The sequence below is a fragment of the Hyaena hyaena genome, unplaced genomic scaffold, assembly GCF_003009895.1.
Source record: "Hyaena hyaena isolate Hyena2069 unplaced genomic scaffold, ASM300989v1 scaffold_2018, whole genome shotgun sequence".
Taxonomy (NCBI): domain Eukaryota; kingdom Metazoa; phylum Chordata; class Mammalia; order Carnivora; family Hyaenidae; genus Hyaena; species Hyaena hyaena.
The window spans coordinates 34,310-51,449 of NW_024082651.1; the positions used below are offsets into that span (position 1 = coordinate 34,310).

At 35.7% G+C, this 17,140-nt stretch overlaps 2 protein-coding genes across 2 annotated transcripts; both read right to left on the reverse strand.

Moving 5' to 3' along the window:
- Nucleotides 1-1,591: 1,591 nt before the first annotated feature.
- Nucleotides 1,592-2,527, reverse strand: LOC120227138 (olfactory receptor 4P4-like). The gene has a single exon (XM_039225301.1). The coding sequence runs from the start codon at nucleotides 2,525-2,527 to the stop codon at nucleotides 1,592-1,594; it is 936 nt and encodes a 311-aa protein (XP_039081232.1).
- An 8,502-nt stretch (nucleotides 2,528-11,029) lies between these two features.
- Nucleotides 11,030-11,959, reverse strand: LOC120227130 (olfactory receptor 4P4-like). Its single transcript, XM_039225293.1, has one exon. The coding sequence runs from the start codon at nucleotides 11,957-11,959 to the stop codon at nucleotides 11,030-11,032; it is 930 nt and encodes a 309-aa protein (XP_039081224.1).
- Nucleotides 11,960-17,140: the final 5,181 nt, after the last annotated feature.

Sequence of the window (17,140 nt, forward strand, 5' to 3'; positions counted from 1 at the left end):
TTGACTTAACTCTTCTACCTTCACAATGGTGCAAAACCATTGCGTGCAAAAATGATACACACGCAGTAGAAATTGTGCTTTGAATTTTGAATTTGAATCTTTTCCTGGGCTCGTGATATCCTCTCATGATGCTGGGCAGGGGCAGCGACCTGCGTCTGTCTCCCAGTCAGCCAATCGATCTCGATGGTCAATGATCAACACACGTATAACCATTCTGTGCCCCTACAATCATTCTGTTTTTCACTTTCAGTACAGTATTCAACAAGTTACATAAGATATTCAGTACTTTATTATACATAAGTCTTGTATTTAATTACTTTGCCCCCACTGTAGGCTAAGTAAGTATTCTGACCACAGTTGAAGAGGCTAGGCTAAGCTATGATGTTTGGTAGGTTGAGTGTATTATATGCATTTTTGACTTAAGATGTTTTTAACAGATGATGGGTTTGTTAGGACATAACCCCCATTGTAAGTCAAGGAAGACCTAGAGTTGTAGTCATACATAAGATACTCACTTTACATTGACTTGTTTCACTTTGAAATATGCATTTAAGTTTCATGTATATATTTTCTTATCTTAATTGCTCACTTTTTAGTGCTGAATCATAGTCCATTCACCACACGTACAATAGTTTATTTATTCACCTACCGAAGGACATCTTGGTTGCTTCCAAGGTCTTGCAATTATGAATAAAGCTGGAATGAATATCCGAATGCACCCAAAATGCATTTTGTTTTTTGGTTTTTTTTTTTTTCATTTACTTTCTGGTTATATCACATCTTATGTATCGTTTGCTAGTTCTCTCTCTGTCATTGCAGTAGGAAAAGTCTTAAGTTGTGGATCCAGTGCCCAACCATTTACTTCCCAAGTTTAGGCAAGTAGCAGTGAGTCAACTTTTAAATTTTAATATATATAGTTTGTTAAGTTAATGGGAAATGTTAAACTCTGCCCAGTAGGTGAAATACCAGTAAGTGTGTTTCAGCGTTCTGAATTCTAGACTTTCATTCTGTCTTCACTACTTATTATTATTGATTTCAATGGGACATCAGGAGAGCTAATTCCCAGGAACCACTTAAAAGTATATGCTAGTCTAAATATTTATTTGTTTGCACAACTGATCTCTGTATGAACTAGAGGATGTATATACAAATGTTGTACATGAAATTTAAATTCATTTAATTTTAGATTATAACTTTCTTTTTTGGATTTCAACTTCTGAACTACCCAAGAATGTCTGTCATTGTGTGGTCTGACCTCTGAGTCCAAAGTTTTAATAAAATTGTTATTAAAATATTTTCCATTGTAATTCACTAACCAATGTACCATTTCCTTATTTGCTTTAGTCCACTTGTTTTTTTAATAGAGGTTACCCTACATATACCCCACAAAATTAATTTAGTTGCCAGTTAATTTTGGCATGCAAGAATAAATATTTGCTTAGTGATTAATTTAAACCTGTACTCCTATTGCTTGCATTCATTCCATCCATGAGAGTGATGGTTTACAAAATCTATGAGATAGTCACCACTTTTTCATTCACACCTCTCCCTTTTGTTTCTGAAAGTTGCTTAGCCAATAAGCTTCTTCAAATTAGTTGTGTGTTTCCTTTGAAAACAATGCTTGACACCAAACTTTCCTCATCATGCTTTTCATCTCTGAGTTTCTCAGAGTGTAGATTAAGGGATTGAACATAGGAGCAATGATGGTGTAAAATAGAGCAAATATTTTGTCCTCAGGAAAAGTAGTAGGTGGTCTAAGGTAGATAAAGATTACCGGTCCAAAAAATAAGATGACCACAGTGATATGAGACCAACAGGTAGAGAGGGCTTTGCGTCTTCCTTCAGCTGAGAGATTTCTTAAAGTGAATAATATAATCCCATAAGAAACAAATAAGACAATGAAGGTAACTAAGGCAACCATACCTGAAAAGGCAATCACCAGGATACCGGTGATGTAAGTGTCAGTACAGGCAACTTTTAGCAAAGGGAAGATGTCACAAAAGTAGTGATCAACCTCATTAGGACCACAGAAGGGCAAACTAATTGCGGTGGAAAAGAGAGGAAAGGCATGGAGGGCCCCACCAGCCCAAGCAGCTAAGATTAAGAGATTGCATCTTGTCCTGTTCATGATACTCACATAGTGGAGAGGTTTGCAGATTGCAGCGTAGCGATCAAAGGCCATAGCGGTAAGAATGAAGATCTCAGTGCCTCCAAAGAAGTGCATTGTAAAGACCTGTAACATGCAGTTACTATAGGAGATGGTTTTTCTTTCCACCAGCAGGTCAGCAATTAACTTGGGCGTAACTGTAGACGTATAGCAGATGTCTATTAAGGATAGGTGGATGAGGAAATAGTACATCGGTTGGTGGAAAAGGGGGCTGCACTGAATGGAGATGAGGATCAGAAGGTTTCCTGCCAACAAGGCCACATAACAGAATAAGAAAAAGACAAAGCAAAATACTTGTATGTTCTGGTCATATGAAAGTCCCAGAAGTATGAATTCTGAGATGTTTCTCTGGCTTTTCATATATTTGAGTTTGGTGTATGCTTTCAAAAGGACTTAGATTTCTGAAAGAAAGAAAACATCACTGGAGGTGAGACTTAACTGTATGAACAAAATAATACAAGATTTATTAAAATATATATTGACATAATAGAGTTAATAACAATGATTCTTGATATATTGAATTAGGATACCTTTCTAATGTTGTCTTTTATAAACCTAAAATGAAATAATTTATAATGACAATAATGAGAATAATTCTATGCTTTACTCAATATTACTAGAAAGTGTCTAAAATATTTAGAACATAAAGCATTTTATTACCAATAATTGTGTATTAATTACCATTAATTATGTAGATAAAGAACTGCTAATTATCTTATTTAGTCTAATTGACCTAAAACAAGAAAAAAGATTCTCATATTTCTCAATTCTTGTAACTTACTGATAAAATCAACTTTCCTTCTTTTACAATTATCTGAGTACATGCCCTTAATTTTCTGGAAATGAATCCCAAAGAAATTCACATTTGTTTGAACATCCAGTTTGTAATTCCTGGACTTTAATTTGTGTAGAGCAAAAAAAAAAAAATTTGTGTAGAGCATAGGATACATTGCTTTGTGATCAAACGTTATCAATGGGTCATGGTAAACAAATGGAATTGCTCTGACATTAAAAAAAAGAAAAAGAGTGGTTGAAAGTTATACAACAAAAGAAAGATATCGATTAAAGACTGGAATTTTGAAAAGTATTCAGGAAACCCATTCATTTATCATATTTATATTTTATGAGTTAAATGTTAAAAATATATACTGTCAGGGCATCTGCATGGTTCAGTGGGTTGAGCACCCAACTCTTGATTTTGACTAAGGTCATGATCTCATGATCCCAGGGTCATGGCATCAAGTCCCACCCACATCGGGGTCCTGCTAAAGATTCTCTCTCCTATAGGATGCCTAGGTGGCTCCATCGATTAGGCATCCAACTTCAGCTCTGGTCAATGTCTCACAGCTCATGAGTTAGAGCCCTGCATCGGGCTCTGTCCTGATAGCTCAGAGCCAGAAGCCTGCTTCAGATTCTGTGTTTCTCTCTCTCTACCCCTCCCCTGCTCATGCTCTTTTTCTCTCTCATAAATAAATAAACATTAAAAATGAGAAACCATCATCTTTAGTGACTCACAAATTTAATATCTATGTTATTTATAGTCTTCGAGAAGGTTTTAGATGGCAAACAGTTGACAGCTACGGCAATTTTTAACGGCCCATACTCTAAGACATCCATTCTATTTTAAATTGCTACTCAAAATTATACACTCATAAAACTAGAAATTTTCAATTTGTTCCTACTTTGATTTCAGAATCACTACAAGGCTCACTTTAACAAAGTAAAATAATTATGTCACAGAGGGCCCGGCATTTAGCAGTAACTAAGGAGTACTGAAAAGTTTTAGGAGTGTGAGGGGCATTGACCCACCTTCTACTTGTTGCTACTGATACTACACTTTGTTTAAGAGGTAGAAACAATGTTAGTTTTCAGAGACACTTATTGACGTAAAACAAGTTGATTTACAGGCAACCATTATTTAAGTAGACTGTGAACAATATACATGTGGAAATTACCTGACCAATTGAAATCTCTGATTCTAGATAGAAGAGACATATATGAAGAGAACTTAATTTCTCAGGTCTGAAAAGTACTACACTATAAATGTTAAAAGACAGAAATCCTGTTTCTCCTTCAATCTGGGACTATATTTCAAGGGAGAGAGCTGAGAGATGCCATAAAAGGCAGCAGTGAAAAGACTGTTTAGATTCCTCATCTGAGTAGAAAAAAATATGCAAGATGATAGATTAACATACACCCTGTCTGTCTTTTTGAGTATTTCTGTAAGTAAAGAGATAGGGAATATTTAAGATAGATATGTATTCTAAAATTCTCTGTTTCTAAAACATTTGAAATTCTTTGCCTTCAGTCTTACAAAAATGCAAATTCCTCATCAAGATTTCTCTTGTTTTCTGGGATGCCTGTATGGCTCAGTCAGTTGAGCATCTGACTTCAGCTCAGGTCATGAACTCATGGTTTGTGAGTTTGAGCCCCACGTCAGGTTCTGTGCTGATAGTTCAGAGCCTGGAGCTGGCTTCAGATTCTCTCTCTCTCTCTCTCTCTCTCTCTATATATATATATATATATATCCCTACTCCTTTATGTCCCTACCCTACTTGTGTGCACGGTCTCCATCTCTCTCTCTCTCTCTCAAAAATAAATAAATAAACTTAAAGAAAAGATCCCTGCTTGTTTTCTAGATCATCATTGGAATTCAAGCTACAATAGCTCATGGCTCATGGTGTATGATTAATGTTGTTAGCAGGGGTGAAAGGGAAGAAGGGAAAAATCAGTTGAGAAGAATTACTGTCATAAAACAATATAGTGATACTAAGGAACCCTCCTGTGGGAAAACTGAAATCACAATGGGTAAATAAAGGGCTTCAGCCAACCACTGAAAAAAAGGCTGAAACAGTAACAACATAGAAAGAGGTAGAAATGTTGAGGAATCTCAAACGGACCAGTGCAATCCTTGAGTGAATTGTTTAATCTCTTTAGGCATCATCATACTCATTTTACAACTGATGTATCATTACAAAATTCAGAATTTTGATGAGGAATACATGAGGTAATATGAAACAGCCCATGACGTGTGTGGTTCGAAACATATTTCTTTCACTGTCTTTCCTCTCTGAGTGATTAGTTTAGAACCACAGATCATCATGCACACACAGTCAACCAGTGGGAAAATAGAGGAAATAAAAAGGAAGATACATAACGTGGATTTAACAAGTATATCACATAAATGCCAATTTCAACAAATTGTTACTGTTAACAATCTGTTAACATCATAATCAATTGATTATCTTAGCTTGTTTCTTTTTAAAAATGTACTCAGACAATTACTTTATTTTTTGGTATTATTGAATCCAAATTATGTGTACTTTTTGGGTCATGCTGTCCATAAAGGAAGAGAAGCTCTTATAGGTAAATTCAAGTTTCCACCATGCATTCAAGTTTTCTCTTAGTGTAACAGAATGTAGATAAACTTACCTTAGTTGACTCAGATAAAACTCGTCTATTTTAGGATGACAGAAGTTTTGAAATATAAGAAAATTACTTGTTATTGTACATATTCAAGCATAAGCTGGTCTGTTTCTTACTAGTAATATAGAGGATACCGTTAAGCACAAGTTGGAGACACAATGAAATTAACTGCCCACTTGAAAATGCTTTATCTAGCTCTACTCCTGTTTCCCAAAAAAGGATTTTTGCTTGTAGGTAATACACAATTAAAACTAAAGTATGCTGATGCATTTTTATAGTAACTAGTTATCCTATGATGCAAAAGAAGTTTTAGCCTTTAAAATGAAATTATGTAAAATAAATATAAGGAACACACAATTAGGGTTCCTGGGTGGGTCAGTCAGTTAAATGTTGGACTCTTGATTTCTGTTCAGGTCATAAACTCATAGTGTCATGAGTTCAAGCCTCACACAGGGTCCGGTGCTATCAGCTTGCGATTCTCTCTCTCTTTCTGCCTCTCCCAGGCTTGCACTCCCTCTTTCTCAAAAAAACAAAACAAACAAACAAAACCTTAAATACACACACACACACACACACACACACACACACACAATTAGCCTAGCTTGTGTGTTGTTGGACTGTTTGCAAACCAAGATGACAAGGGTAATTCACTAACCATGAGATCTGAGTGGCTGTAAGGTTAGTTTAGGCACACATCAGGAATCATTCCATCCTCAAATACTCACGCTGCCAGTCTGTCTCTAGCACCAAGATCTGGAATAAATTGCAGAGAATTTACATACCCATAATTCAAATACATTCAGATTAATTCTCTGCAAATATTTTGAAAATTTCAACATGCCTTAAGCCTTCTACAGCTTACAAGGGAAGTGGACTTGAAATATTCTTTAAGACTCAGTGATGAAGTGAATATTCAGCCCCCAGGAAAGCAGGCTAAAGAATTTTGAATGCTGATTTAACTTCTTAATAATAGCTCAGAAGAAAAAAAAAAAAAAAGCAAAATGTATTTTATATTCCTGCAATTGTTAACACAGGTATTTAGGTCTAAGGAAACATCCATTTATTTTATGTCTATGCCTGAGGACAATTTGGTTCAGAGGAAGAGAATATAAACTGACGTGGCAAGAATTAATAGGTCTTTGAAAGCTCTATGTAATTATATTCCCAAAGGCATTTCTAGACAGATCTTGGCTCAAGTGTTGCAAAGCCACCATCCATATAATGTGCTTGGTGGTCTTGGGTATAAAGTTTCCATATTAACTTATTTGGGAAAAAATGGCCCTTTCCCCTGCGGACCCCAAAGGGCTATAGTCAGAGCAATTCATGAAACTCTGACTGCCCTGTGGTCTCCCAGCATCTGAAGAAGATAGGGAAATTGTAGCCTGTAAGAGGGTCAGATTAGCTTTCAGGAAAATCTGAGATGAGGTAGGACAAGTAAAACCAAAGATGGCCACTTACAGTCCTATGGGGAGAACTATCAATATCCTTCATGTGCAGAGTAGAAAGATAAATAAAATCAATGACTTGTGATATCATTCTTGGTATGAGGTTACCATTGATGAAATCCACGTTGAAAAATGAAAGACAAAAGGGAAGAAAAGAGTAAACATCTCTTCCTCATAACTTGACAAAGAGGAAAAGCAAAAATGATACGGAAAAATCAGAAGAAGGGAGCAAAGAACAAACTTTTATTGTGTTTAACATCCTGTTCTTTCTCTGCTCACTGACTCTTCACATGTTGTGCAGACTCAGTCATATCCACATGCCCTGAAGCCAGACAGTCTCTCTCTACCATGTATGTAAAGTTTTCTCAAGCAAAAAATGCCAGAACATCAAATTTTATGATGTTTCATCTGTTTTAAATCAAACAATTTAGCCAAATAATAACAAAAATATACTGAGAGATTATTGAGCGGATAAAGTTCAGCATATTATTCAATGCTTATAATAGCATATTTGGACACAAATATTATTAGCTTTACTGGTAGATAAAGACACAGAAGTTTTTAGAGGTTAAATAACTAGCTCATATAGCAAGTAAAATCTGAAGCAAGAACCTTATTCTAAGGTTAGTGCTTGTATACAGGCTTTAAAAGTTTAAGAACCCTGAGTAAATGAGATCCTAGAACTTCGGCATAAAGGACATTAGAACCCAGTGATTTATGGCTGGTCTACTTCAACATTACGCCCAGTGTTGATCAAGCCATACTCAAGAGCTAACGTTTACCAGTCTACAGCAGAAGATAGTTGGTAATATCTCTAACCTTGCCCTCTACACACTCTCTGAGACAGCTACTAGCTGCATTCACATCTTCAATTATTTAATTCATCTCTCTTTATACTAGTTCTCCTGCATAGTCTTAATTTTGGTGAAGTGCAAATCATCTTTTTTTTATGGACACTTTCGCTCCACACAGTTAGAAAAGTTTGTCTCCAAGTTCAAGGTCACAAAGATCTTCTATGTTTTAATCCATATCTCTTTTACCTTTACATTTCATATAACATTCATATTACATTCATACATACAGTCCTCCTGAAAAACATCACATCATAAGTGTGAATTATATGTAAGATGTATACTCTCGAGCATGGGGGTGGGGAATCCTAAGCAGATGAATAAGTAAACTAAAGCCATAGAGCTGTTAGATTCTAGAGTATGTTTGGAGAATCGAGGTGGATCCAGTGTAGTTGGATGAAAGCCTTTGAACATAGAGACACACAGAGAGAAAAGTAAACAAGAGAAAAATAACTAACATGTGGTTCTGGTAAGCTATGTGCCATGCTAAAAACTCCCGTGTGTTAGCCAAAGTAATATTACACCTTTATGAAATACAATAACTTTTTAAAAGAAAGACTAATATAATTAAAGCAAATTGTCAAGACCCAGAGATAAAAACTAACTGTCATTAATCACCCAGCTCTCTCTGACCCTAAAGTCTATCATTGTAACACCACACTTTCTGCCAAAGAAGTGATTTCAAGAGATTGGCAAATTAGACTCAGATCATCTATGGAAGATTTCTGATAAACAGGCAAGAAGGTTGGATTTTATTCCAAGGAAAATAGGATTCCTTACAAGCTTTTGGAGAAGGGAGCGATGGGATCAGAGATATGCTTCAGGACACTTCGAGCTTCCTCCCTCACATGCAAGTGGCCACATGGGGAACTAATTGGATCTTTTAGGTGCAGATTGTAACCTGATTCATAGTAACTTGCTTCTTTGACTCATCTGACATCAGATACAGGTAATTTAGCCTGTGTCCAAACAAAGCTTATATACTTTCTACATCTCAAATGATAAATGCCTTTAGTACACAGGATCAAAAGTACAATGAGTATTACTCATGGACATGAATTGTGAATGGACCATATTAGACCATGCCTTCCACATGGTGATTTTCATCTCCAGGTTTCTCAGGGCAGGGATGTGAGGACTCAGCATGGAGGCAATAACTGTGTAAAACAGAAAGATTTCCTTATCTTCTTTCTCACTCACCGCAGGTAGAACATAAATATAGATACAGGGGATGAAGAATAAAACTACCACCATTATATGAAAGCTGCAGGTGGAGCCTTGCATTACCCTGCAGAGGAGTGGGTCCTAAGATTAAACCACATGAGTACCTAAGAAGCCAAATACCAGGACAACAAAAAAGGCCACCAAGGTCCCTGAATTAGCGATCATGATGACACTAACAACACAAATACCTTTGCACACCTGTTTCTAAAGGGGCTTCACATCACAAATGTAGTGATCTATCTGATTAGGACCCTAGAAAGGCAAGTTGAGTAGATTGGGTTAAAAACAAAACATTAAAGGGTAAATCTTGAACTCAATTCTGGCAATATTTTTGTTTTATTAGTAACTTGACAAACTGATTATCTGTCCAATTCCTCTCTGCCATAAAAACTCTATTGAATTATATCTTCCTCATAAACTTTTCTACTCTTCTATCCTGTTACAAGGCCTTCATAATCATTGGAATTGTAGTATCACATTTACCTGGACTAAAAGTCTTCATGTATTTTCATTATCATTCTATTCATATAATTTGGTTACACAATCTCTACATCTTTATATTTCCTGTTTTCTTTTTAAAAAAATTTTAATGTTTTATTTATTTCTGAGAGAGAGAGAGAGACAGCGTGAGCAGGGGAGGGTCAGAGAGAGAGGGAGACACAGAATCTGAAACAGGCTCCAGGCTCTCAGCTGGCTGTCAGCACAGAGCCCGACACAGGGCTCGAACCCACGAACCATGAGATCATGACCTGAACTGAGGTCGGACGCTTAACCGACTGAGACACCCAGGAGCCCCTATATTTCAAAGAAAGCATTTATTTTTGCATCTTATTAGAGATACAAATAAACACATTTCATCAAATTGGTTTCAGGTTCCTCTAGAGAATATTTCTCATGGTCTCCTCTTCAAGTTTAGTTGCAAAGATGATTTGTCATTTCCACTCATTTCCATCATTGTGTATCACAGGGTATTTTGATTGAACTTTGTTTGTTTGAACTCATTTCTTCCTACTGATTTCTCACATTTTATGTTTCCGTTCCTTTATGGATTTTTTTAATGGACCCATATGTAGAAGAGCAGTGAGTGTCTTTTTAATATCTTGAGTAGTTGATTTCACTCTGTCTTTACTAGCTCATTTTTTTTATCATTTAAAAAATTTTAAGTTTACTTATTTATTTTGAGAGAGAGAAAGAGAGAGAGTAGGCACAGAGGTGGGGTGTTGGAAGGGAAACAGAGAGAAAGAGAGACAGACTATTCATAAGTTTCTGCACCACTAGCACAGAGCTCAACATGGGGCCCAAGCCCACAAATGGCAAGACCTCAGCCAGAGCTGAGGTCAAGAGTCAGACACCCAACCGACTGCATCACCCAGGTGCCCCTTTACTAGTTTATTTTTATTTCCAATGTGAAGCCCAGAGACTTAAAACCACAAAATCACTTTAAATCAGATTTTATTGTGTATACTTCTTGCTATGTAATTAATTTTGAAATACCTCTTGAGTTCATTTAGGTGAAAATTCTATCATAAACCAATACTTGGTCTTAAAACTATGGAATTTAACTGTCCCATTGCCATACAGAATGTCTCATCATGTGACCTAATCACCAAACCTGAATTTTCTAATGCAATATTACTACAATTTTCTTTTTCACATCACAATAATCAGCTCATGTAGCATTGTCTTAACTACGCCCACAACTGATTTTGTGCATGTCAACCTGTTCACATCACCTCAAAGCCTGAAAAATGAACTAAATTTTAAGCTTTTTTATGGTTTAATTAATATTTCTTTGTAGTCACTATTAAACTCCAAGTACTAATTCTGTCACTCATAAAATGACACCAATGGAAAAATTACTCTATGAGCTGGTTTCCTCTCTCCCCTATCCACATCTAGCTGTCCCTGTGTTTTGTTCAAAAGATATTGATCTCTGATGTTTGACACCAAACTTTCCTCATGGTGTTTTTCATCTCTGAGTTTCGCAGAGTGTAGATCAAGGGATTGAACATCGGAGCGATGATGGTGTAAAATAGAGCAAATACTTTATCCTCAGGGAAAGTGGTGGGAGGTCGAAGGTAGGCAAAGATTGAAGGCCCAAAAAATAAAACGATCACAGTGATATGAGACCCACAGGTAGAGAGGGCTTTGCGTCTTCCTTCAGCTGAGTGATTTCTTAAAGTGAATAATATAATAACGTAAGAAAAAAATAAGACCACAAATGTCACTAAGGTAACTATTCCTGAATTGGCAACCAAAAGGACACCAGTAACAGAGGTATCAGTACAGGCAACTTTTAGCAAAGGAAAAATATCACAAAAATAGTGATCAATCTCGTTAGGACCACAGAAGGGCAACCTGATTACCAGAAAAAATTGAGGAAAGGAGTGGACGGCCCCACCAGTCCAAGCAGCCAAAACTAGGAGATTGCACCTTGCTCTGTTCATGACAAGCATGTAGTGGAGAGGTTTGCAGATGGCAGCGTAGCGATCAAAGGCCATGACCGTGAGGATTAAGACTTCGATCATCCCGAAGAAGTGCATGGTGAAGACCTGTAACAGACAGTTGCCATAGGAGATGGCTTTTCTCTCCACTAGGAGGTCAGCAATGAATTTGGGTGTAATGCTAGAGGTGTAGCAGATGTCCATACAGGATAAGTGGCTGAGGAAGTAGTACATTGGTTGGTGAACAAGACGGCTGCATCGAATGGAAATGAGGACCGCAAGGTTTCCTACCAAGAGAGCAGCATAACAGAATAAGAAGAGCACAAAGCAAAATACTTGTGTGTAATGGTCATACGAAAGTCCCAAAAGAATGAATTCGGAGACATTCCTCTGGCTTTCCATCTGTTTTGGAGTGGTGTCTATTATAAACAAATGGATTAAATATCTGAAAAGGAAGAAAATATGAATCCTTATTTAAAAAAATTAACAGCATGGCAACAATAATTAGAATTTACTAAAAAATAAATTGACATCATTGAATAAATAAGATTAATTATTCCTGATACATAGATTATCCTTCTTTTTTATTTTACTTATTTTAAGTTTATTCACTTAATATATCTGAGAGAGAGTGGGAGAGAGCACAAGCAGGGGAGAGGCAGAGAGAGAGAGGGAGATGCAGAATCCAGGGCAGGCTCCAGACTCTGAGCTGTCAGCACAGAGCCCAATGCAGGACTTGAACTCACAAACTGAGGTCATGACCTGAGCCGAAGCCAGACACGTAACCAACTGAGCCACCTAGGGACCCCGATTTCTCTTATTATAGAAATCTATTGTAAATAATTCTATAATGGGAAAAATGATCTTAACTTTTCAACATTAACAATAGTGATTATTATGGGGCACCTGGGTTACTCAGTAGGTTGAGCGTCCAATTTTGGCTCAGGTCATGATCTCACGCTTGGTGGGTTCAAACCCCTCATTGGGCTCTGTCCTGAAAGCTCTGAGCCTGGAGCCTACTTCAGATTCTGTGTCTCCCTCTCTCTCTGACCCATCCCGGCTCATGCTCTCTCTCTCTCTCTCTCTCTCTCTCTCTCTCAGAAACACATAAAACATTAAAAATTAAAAAAAAAAACCAATAATGATTATGGATCATTTAAATGCTAGTTTGATGTTAAAGAAATTAATTATTGCTAATTGTATAAATTAGATAACAAAAAGAGTATAATTTACATCCTTTACAAAAATTTTGTGCACATTTTAAAATGCATATTCTTATCCATAGGGTCACTGTTTTTCCTTTCAGGATGATCTGGACAAATTTCCTGTTTGATTTCAGAGTATCCTTGGGAATGAAAATTTCTTAAAAATATGTCAGTTTGTTCTCTATAGTTAAGAGTTTGTTTCTTGGTTTTCACTTTTTTTTCTCCCCTATGTTTATCTGTTTTGTTTCTTAAGTTCCACATATGGGGATTAAGGAGAGCACTTGCCGTGATCCCTGATGTACATACAAGGGGTGTTGTATGTAAATGTTGAATTACGAGATTCTGCTCCTGAAACTAACATTACACTATATGTTAACTAATTGGAATTTAAATAAAAAGCTTGGGGGAAAAATATCAGCTTGAATTGTTTAATTTGTTTAAAGGATGATCTTCCTTGCCCTGTCAACAAACATTCCAATTGCACATTTTATACTAAAATAGTGTTAGGTGCATTAAAAGCAAAGAATGGCTTAAAACTGTGCAGCAGATAGACTGTCAATGGATTAAAGCTGTAAGAAATAAAACCAATTTATTAATTTATCTCATTTACATGATACAAGTTAGACTAAAAAAATTGGTTAAAATTAGTCTAAATTTGTGATGGTAAGTGACAAATGAAAGTTAAAAAAGAAATTGCCCAAGCATATTTGCATTGTTCATATTTCATGACTTTTTCTAGGAATTTCAGTATTTGATACTTACTCTAGGCAATAAAATTCAACAGAAGAAGAGGATACAGAAGGCTGCTCCAAGAGAGATTTTATTCAGCACTCAGCAACTAGCTGTTGCATTAATGAATGGATCAAACATTCACAAATTTGCATCTTGTGGACAATCTTAAGATATTATTTACACAGAGGGAAATAGTGTGTAGGAATGAGAGAATGTGCTCCAGAAGCTGTTTTCTCCAGTGCTGGGGAATTAACTGACACTCAATGAGATGCAAACACTATTTCACACTTTCCATCTTTGTCTGACCCAATGTAGCCACCTTATCCGGGCACTCTGGAGGAATATTTTAAAAACAGACTGTAGGAGTGCCTGGGTGGCTCAGTTGGTTAAGTGTCTGACTTTGGCTCAGGTCATGATCTCACAGTTCACGAGTGTGAGCTCTGCATCTGGCTTTCTGCCTTCAGCATAGAGTTCACTTCAATTCCTCTGTCCTCTCTCTCTCTCTGCCTCTCCCCTGCTCTCTCTCTCACTCTCTCTCTCAAAAATAAGTAAATATTAAAAAAAAGCACCTCAGAATGCTACTGTAGCAAAATTATTTAGAAGCCATCAAATCCCATGACTCACAAATTCAAACTTCTGTCTTTAAGATCAGTTTAGATGGTGGGAAGGTAATTGGTGTAGCATTTAAAATGGTCTATACTATACGAAACTAATTCTATTTTAAATTATCATTCAACCTCATTACATCAAGAAGAAAAAAACTCAATCTGTTTCCACTTGACTTATTATTGCTATAAGGCTTCCTAACCTCTATATTGTTCTTAACAAACCAAAAATAATTATCATGTTGATAGTGTTCAACAGTGAACAGTACTTAAATAGAGGTTAATAATTTTATGATTCATCAATCAATTGTCTCCTTACCTTATTACAGCTAATGCTGATTCCTAACGTAGGAGATGGCATACTGTTTACAGATAGATGTTTTTGCCTAAAACAAATTGACCAAAGTTAATTGTTAGATAAGTGGGTTGTTAAAAACTTAAACTGGATATCACTTGACATATCCAAACCCCTGATTTTCAATAAAAGAGACTCAGATCAAGATAATCTATTTATTAACATCAGAAAGTAATTATCCTGTGGAGGACAGATATCCTGATTCCCACTCAGCCAGGGGTTGTATCCCATACTTGTGAGTAGAGCAAGAAAATGGGGTGTCCTGGAGACCAGCAATGAGGGGAGACCAGCAATGAGGGGAAACCAATTTTAAGAAGTATGCAAGGTGACAGATCACCAATAACCTAATTTCTAGTGAGAAATATTTGCGGGGATATGAATATGTGATCCAGTACTCTTGATTCCAAATCATTTTGAGGTAATTTTATGTTATTTTAGCAAAATGTGTATTCCTTCACATAGGATTTTGGCTTCTTTTCTAGATTATCACAGATGTTTCATCCACAATAGCTCTTACACTCTCGTCCTGAAATCTGAGGAAAATTCTATTATAATCACTGCTGTTAGCTGAAGGGACATGTGTATGCAGGCCAGTGAAAGAATTATGGTCATTGAAACACATAATATATTCTTGACCACATCTTGATAATTTGTCAAATAATTGAAATCATAAGTGATGAGAGGAAGAAATATTATGCACTCCGTCTAAAGGTGGTTGAAATTATGGAACAAGAAAGATGTAGAATCATGGAGAAGTATAATTACCGAATGGTGAGCTGTTTTGATTCAAATTGTGTTTCCATAGCAGTAATAATCTGAACATAAAAAGAACGCCAATTACCTGAATACTTCTACAATATCAAGTGAAATAGGTCCTTACATTTGCCTTATTTCACTTTAATTACAGTTATCTAGAATTGAGGTTTAGAGTTTAAAATCTGGGCAATCTGGCCCATATTCTGTGAGAAGTCAATCACCCCAATTAAGTAAAGGCACTATCCAAACATTTTTCTGACCAACTTTATTATTGTCTTCCTTTCCTTTGGCCAATAACTTTTATTAAGAACTCGGTAAACAGAATTAACTTTCTCCCGTTCCATACCATCTATGAACATTGAAGTTATTGCTAACCTCTTAAAGCTTCATGGCCCACATTTATAGAATCGATAAACTATTACATAATTCAAAAATATAGTAAGGATAAAAAATGTGAAATACTCCAGTGTTATACAGGGCTCAAAACCCCTCATTATCTTCCTTTTACTTTTTCTTTTTTTCTTTTTTTTTTGAGTTGTCTCTCAAATTATCATGCATATATATATAACATATTAACATATGTTGTGATATTTTTACCTTTTCTGTTTCCTTGTTAAAATGTAAACAAAAAAAAACTAAAAATATCACAACATATGTTAATGAGGATGACCATAATAAATTTCAATTTGGAGCAATCTTTAAGTAAAAAGGCATAAAATTGCTATAAACAATTGGTTGTCTTTGGTCTTTTCTTTGACTTCAAAACTTTTAATCAAAGTATAATATATATATAGAAAACTATGTATTATATAAATATGAATAGGCTAAGCAATAATTTCTTTGGATATGACCCAGAAAACCACATTCCATTAAAGATAAATTGGTAAATTTGTCTCCATCAAAATTAAAGCTTCTGGCCTTTGGTCATTTCTTAATACTAACCACTAGCCTGAAATTTACCTGAATTATAAAAATATAGTCAAATTATTACTTTATTTCTTTGTTTGCATTGCATAAAAATGCTGCAGTGTTTTGACTGTGCTATTAAAATAAGAATTATTGCTCTTAAAGTAGAGTTTCCACTGTAAGTTCAGATTTCCTCCTAATGATATCAGAGTATGGCTTGCTATAATGTTAATTTAATTCAATCAAATAAATCTAGTCCACTTTAGGGTAGCAAAATTTTTGAAAGTTAGAAAATTCCTCATCATTGGGATATGCAATCATAAAAGCTAGGCTATTCCTTCATAAGAATATGGAGAAAAGCACAAAGGCACCAAAAACAGACCCAATAAATTTCACAGAAACTTGAAGATTTTATCAACTTCAACTCAACTATGCTTGTTCTCAAGTGGAATTCTGCTTGTGAATAACGTACAATAAGACTAAAGTTAGCTAAATTATTTTTATAGTAATCAAATGATCTTAAGCTGCCATAGAAAATACAGTGGAAGAATGAAGTTAAATGGAATGAACTAAATAGCACATAAACACCTCAAAGCACAGTTGCTGTAGCACTCTCCAAAGAAAGAGTCATGGTTAATTCACTGATCCTTAGATCTCAGGGGCTGAAAGATTAGTTTTAGGTCGAATCAGGAAAGCCCCCTCCTGAGGTACTCACTCTGCTGATTCTTCTCCAGTTTCTAAAGCTGAAATAAAAAGCAGAGATTTATAAACCAATCACTCAAATATGTTTAAATCAATTCTCTAAAATTATCTTGGGAATCTCAACATGTCTTAGAACGTTTTATACAACTGCAGCGGGAGTGGAGTTTAAATATTCATTAACCATCAGGGATGTAAGAAGTAGATCATCAGACGACAAAAAAAAAAAAAAAGAAAAGAAAAGAAAAGAAAAAGAAAAAAGAAAGAAAAGAAAAAACAATTAAGTATTTTGAAATCCTTACAAAAACAAACATACATTTTAAGT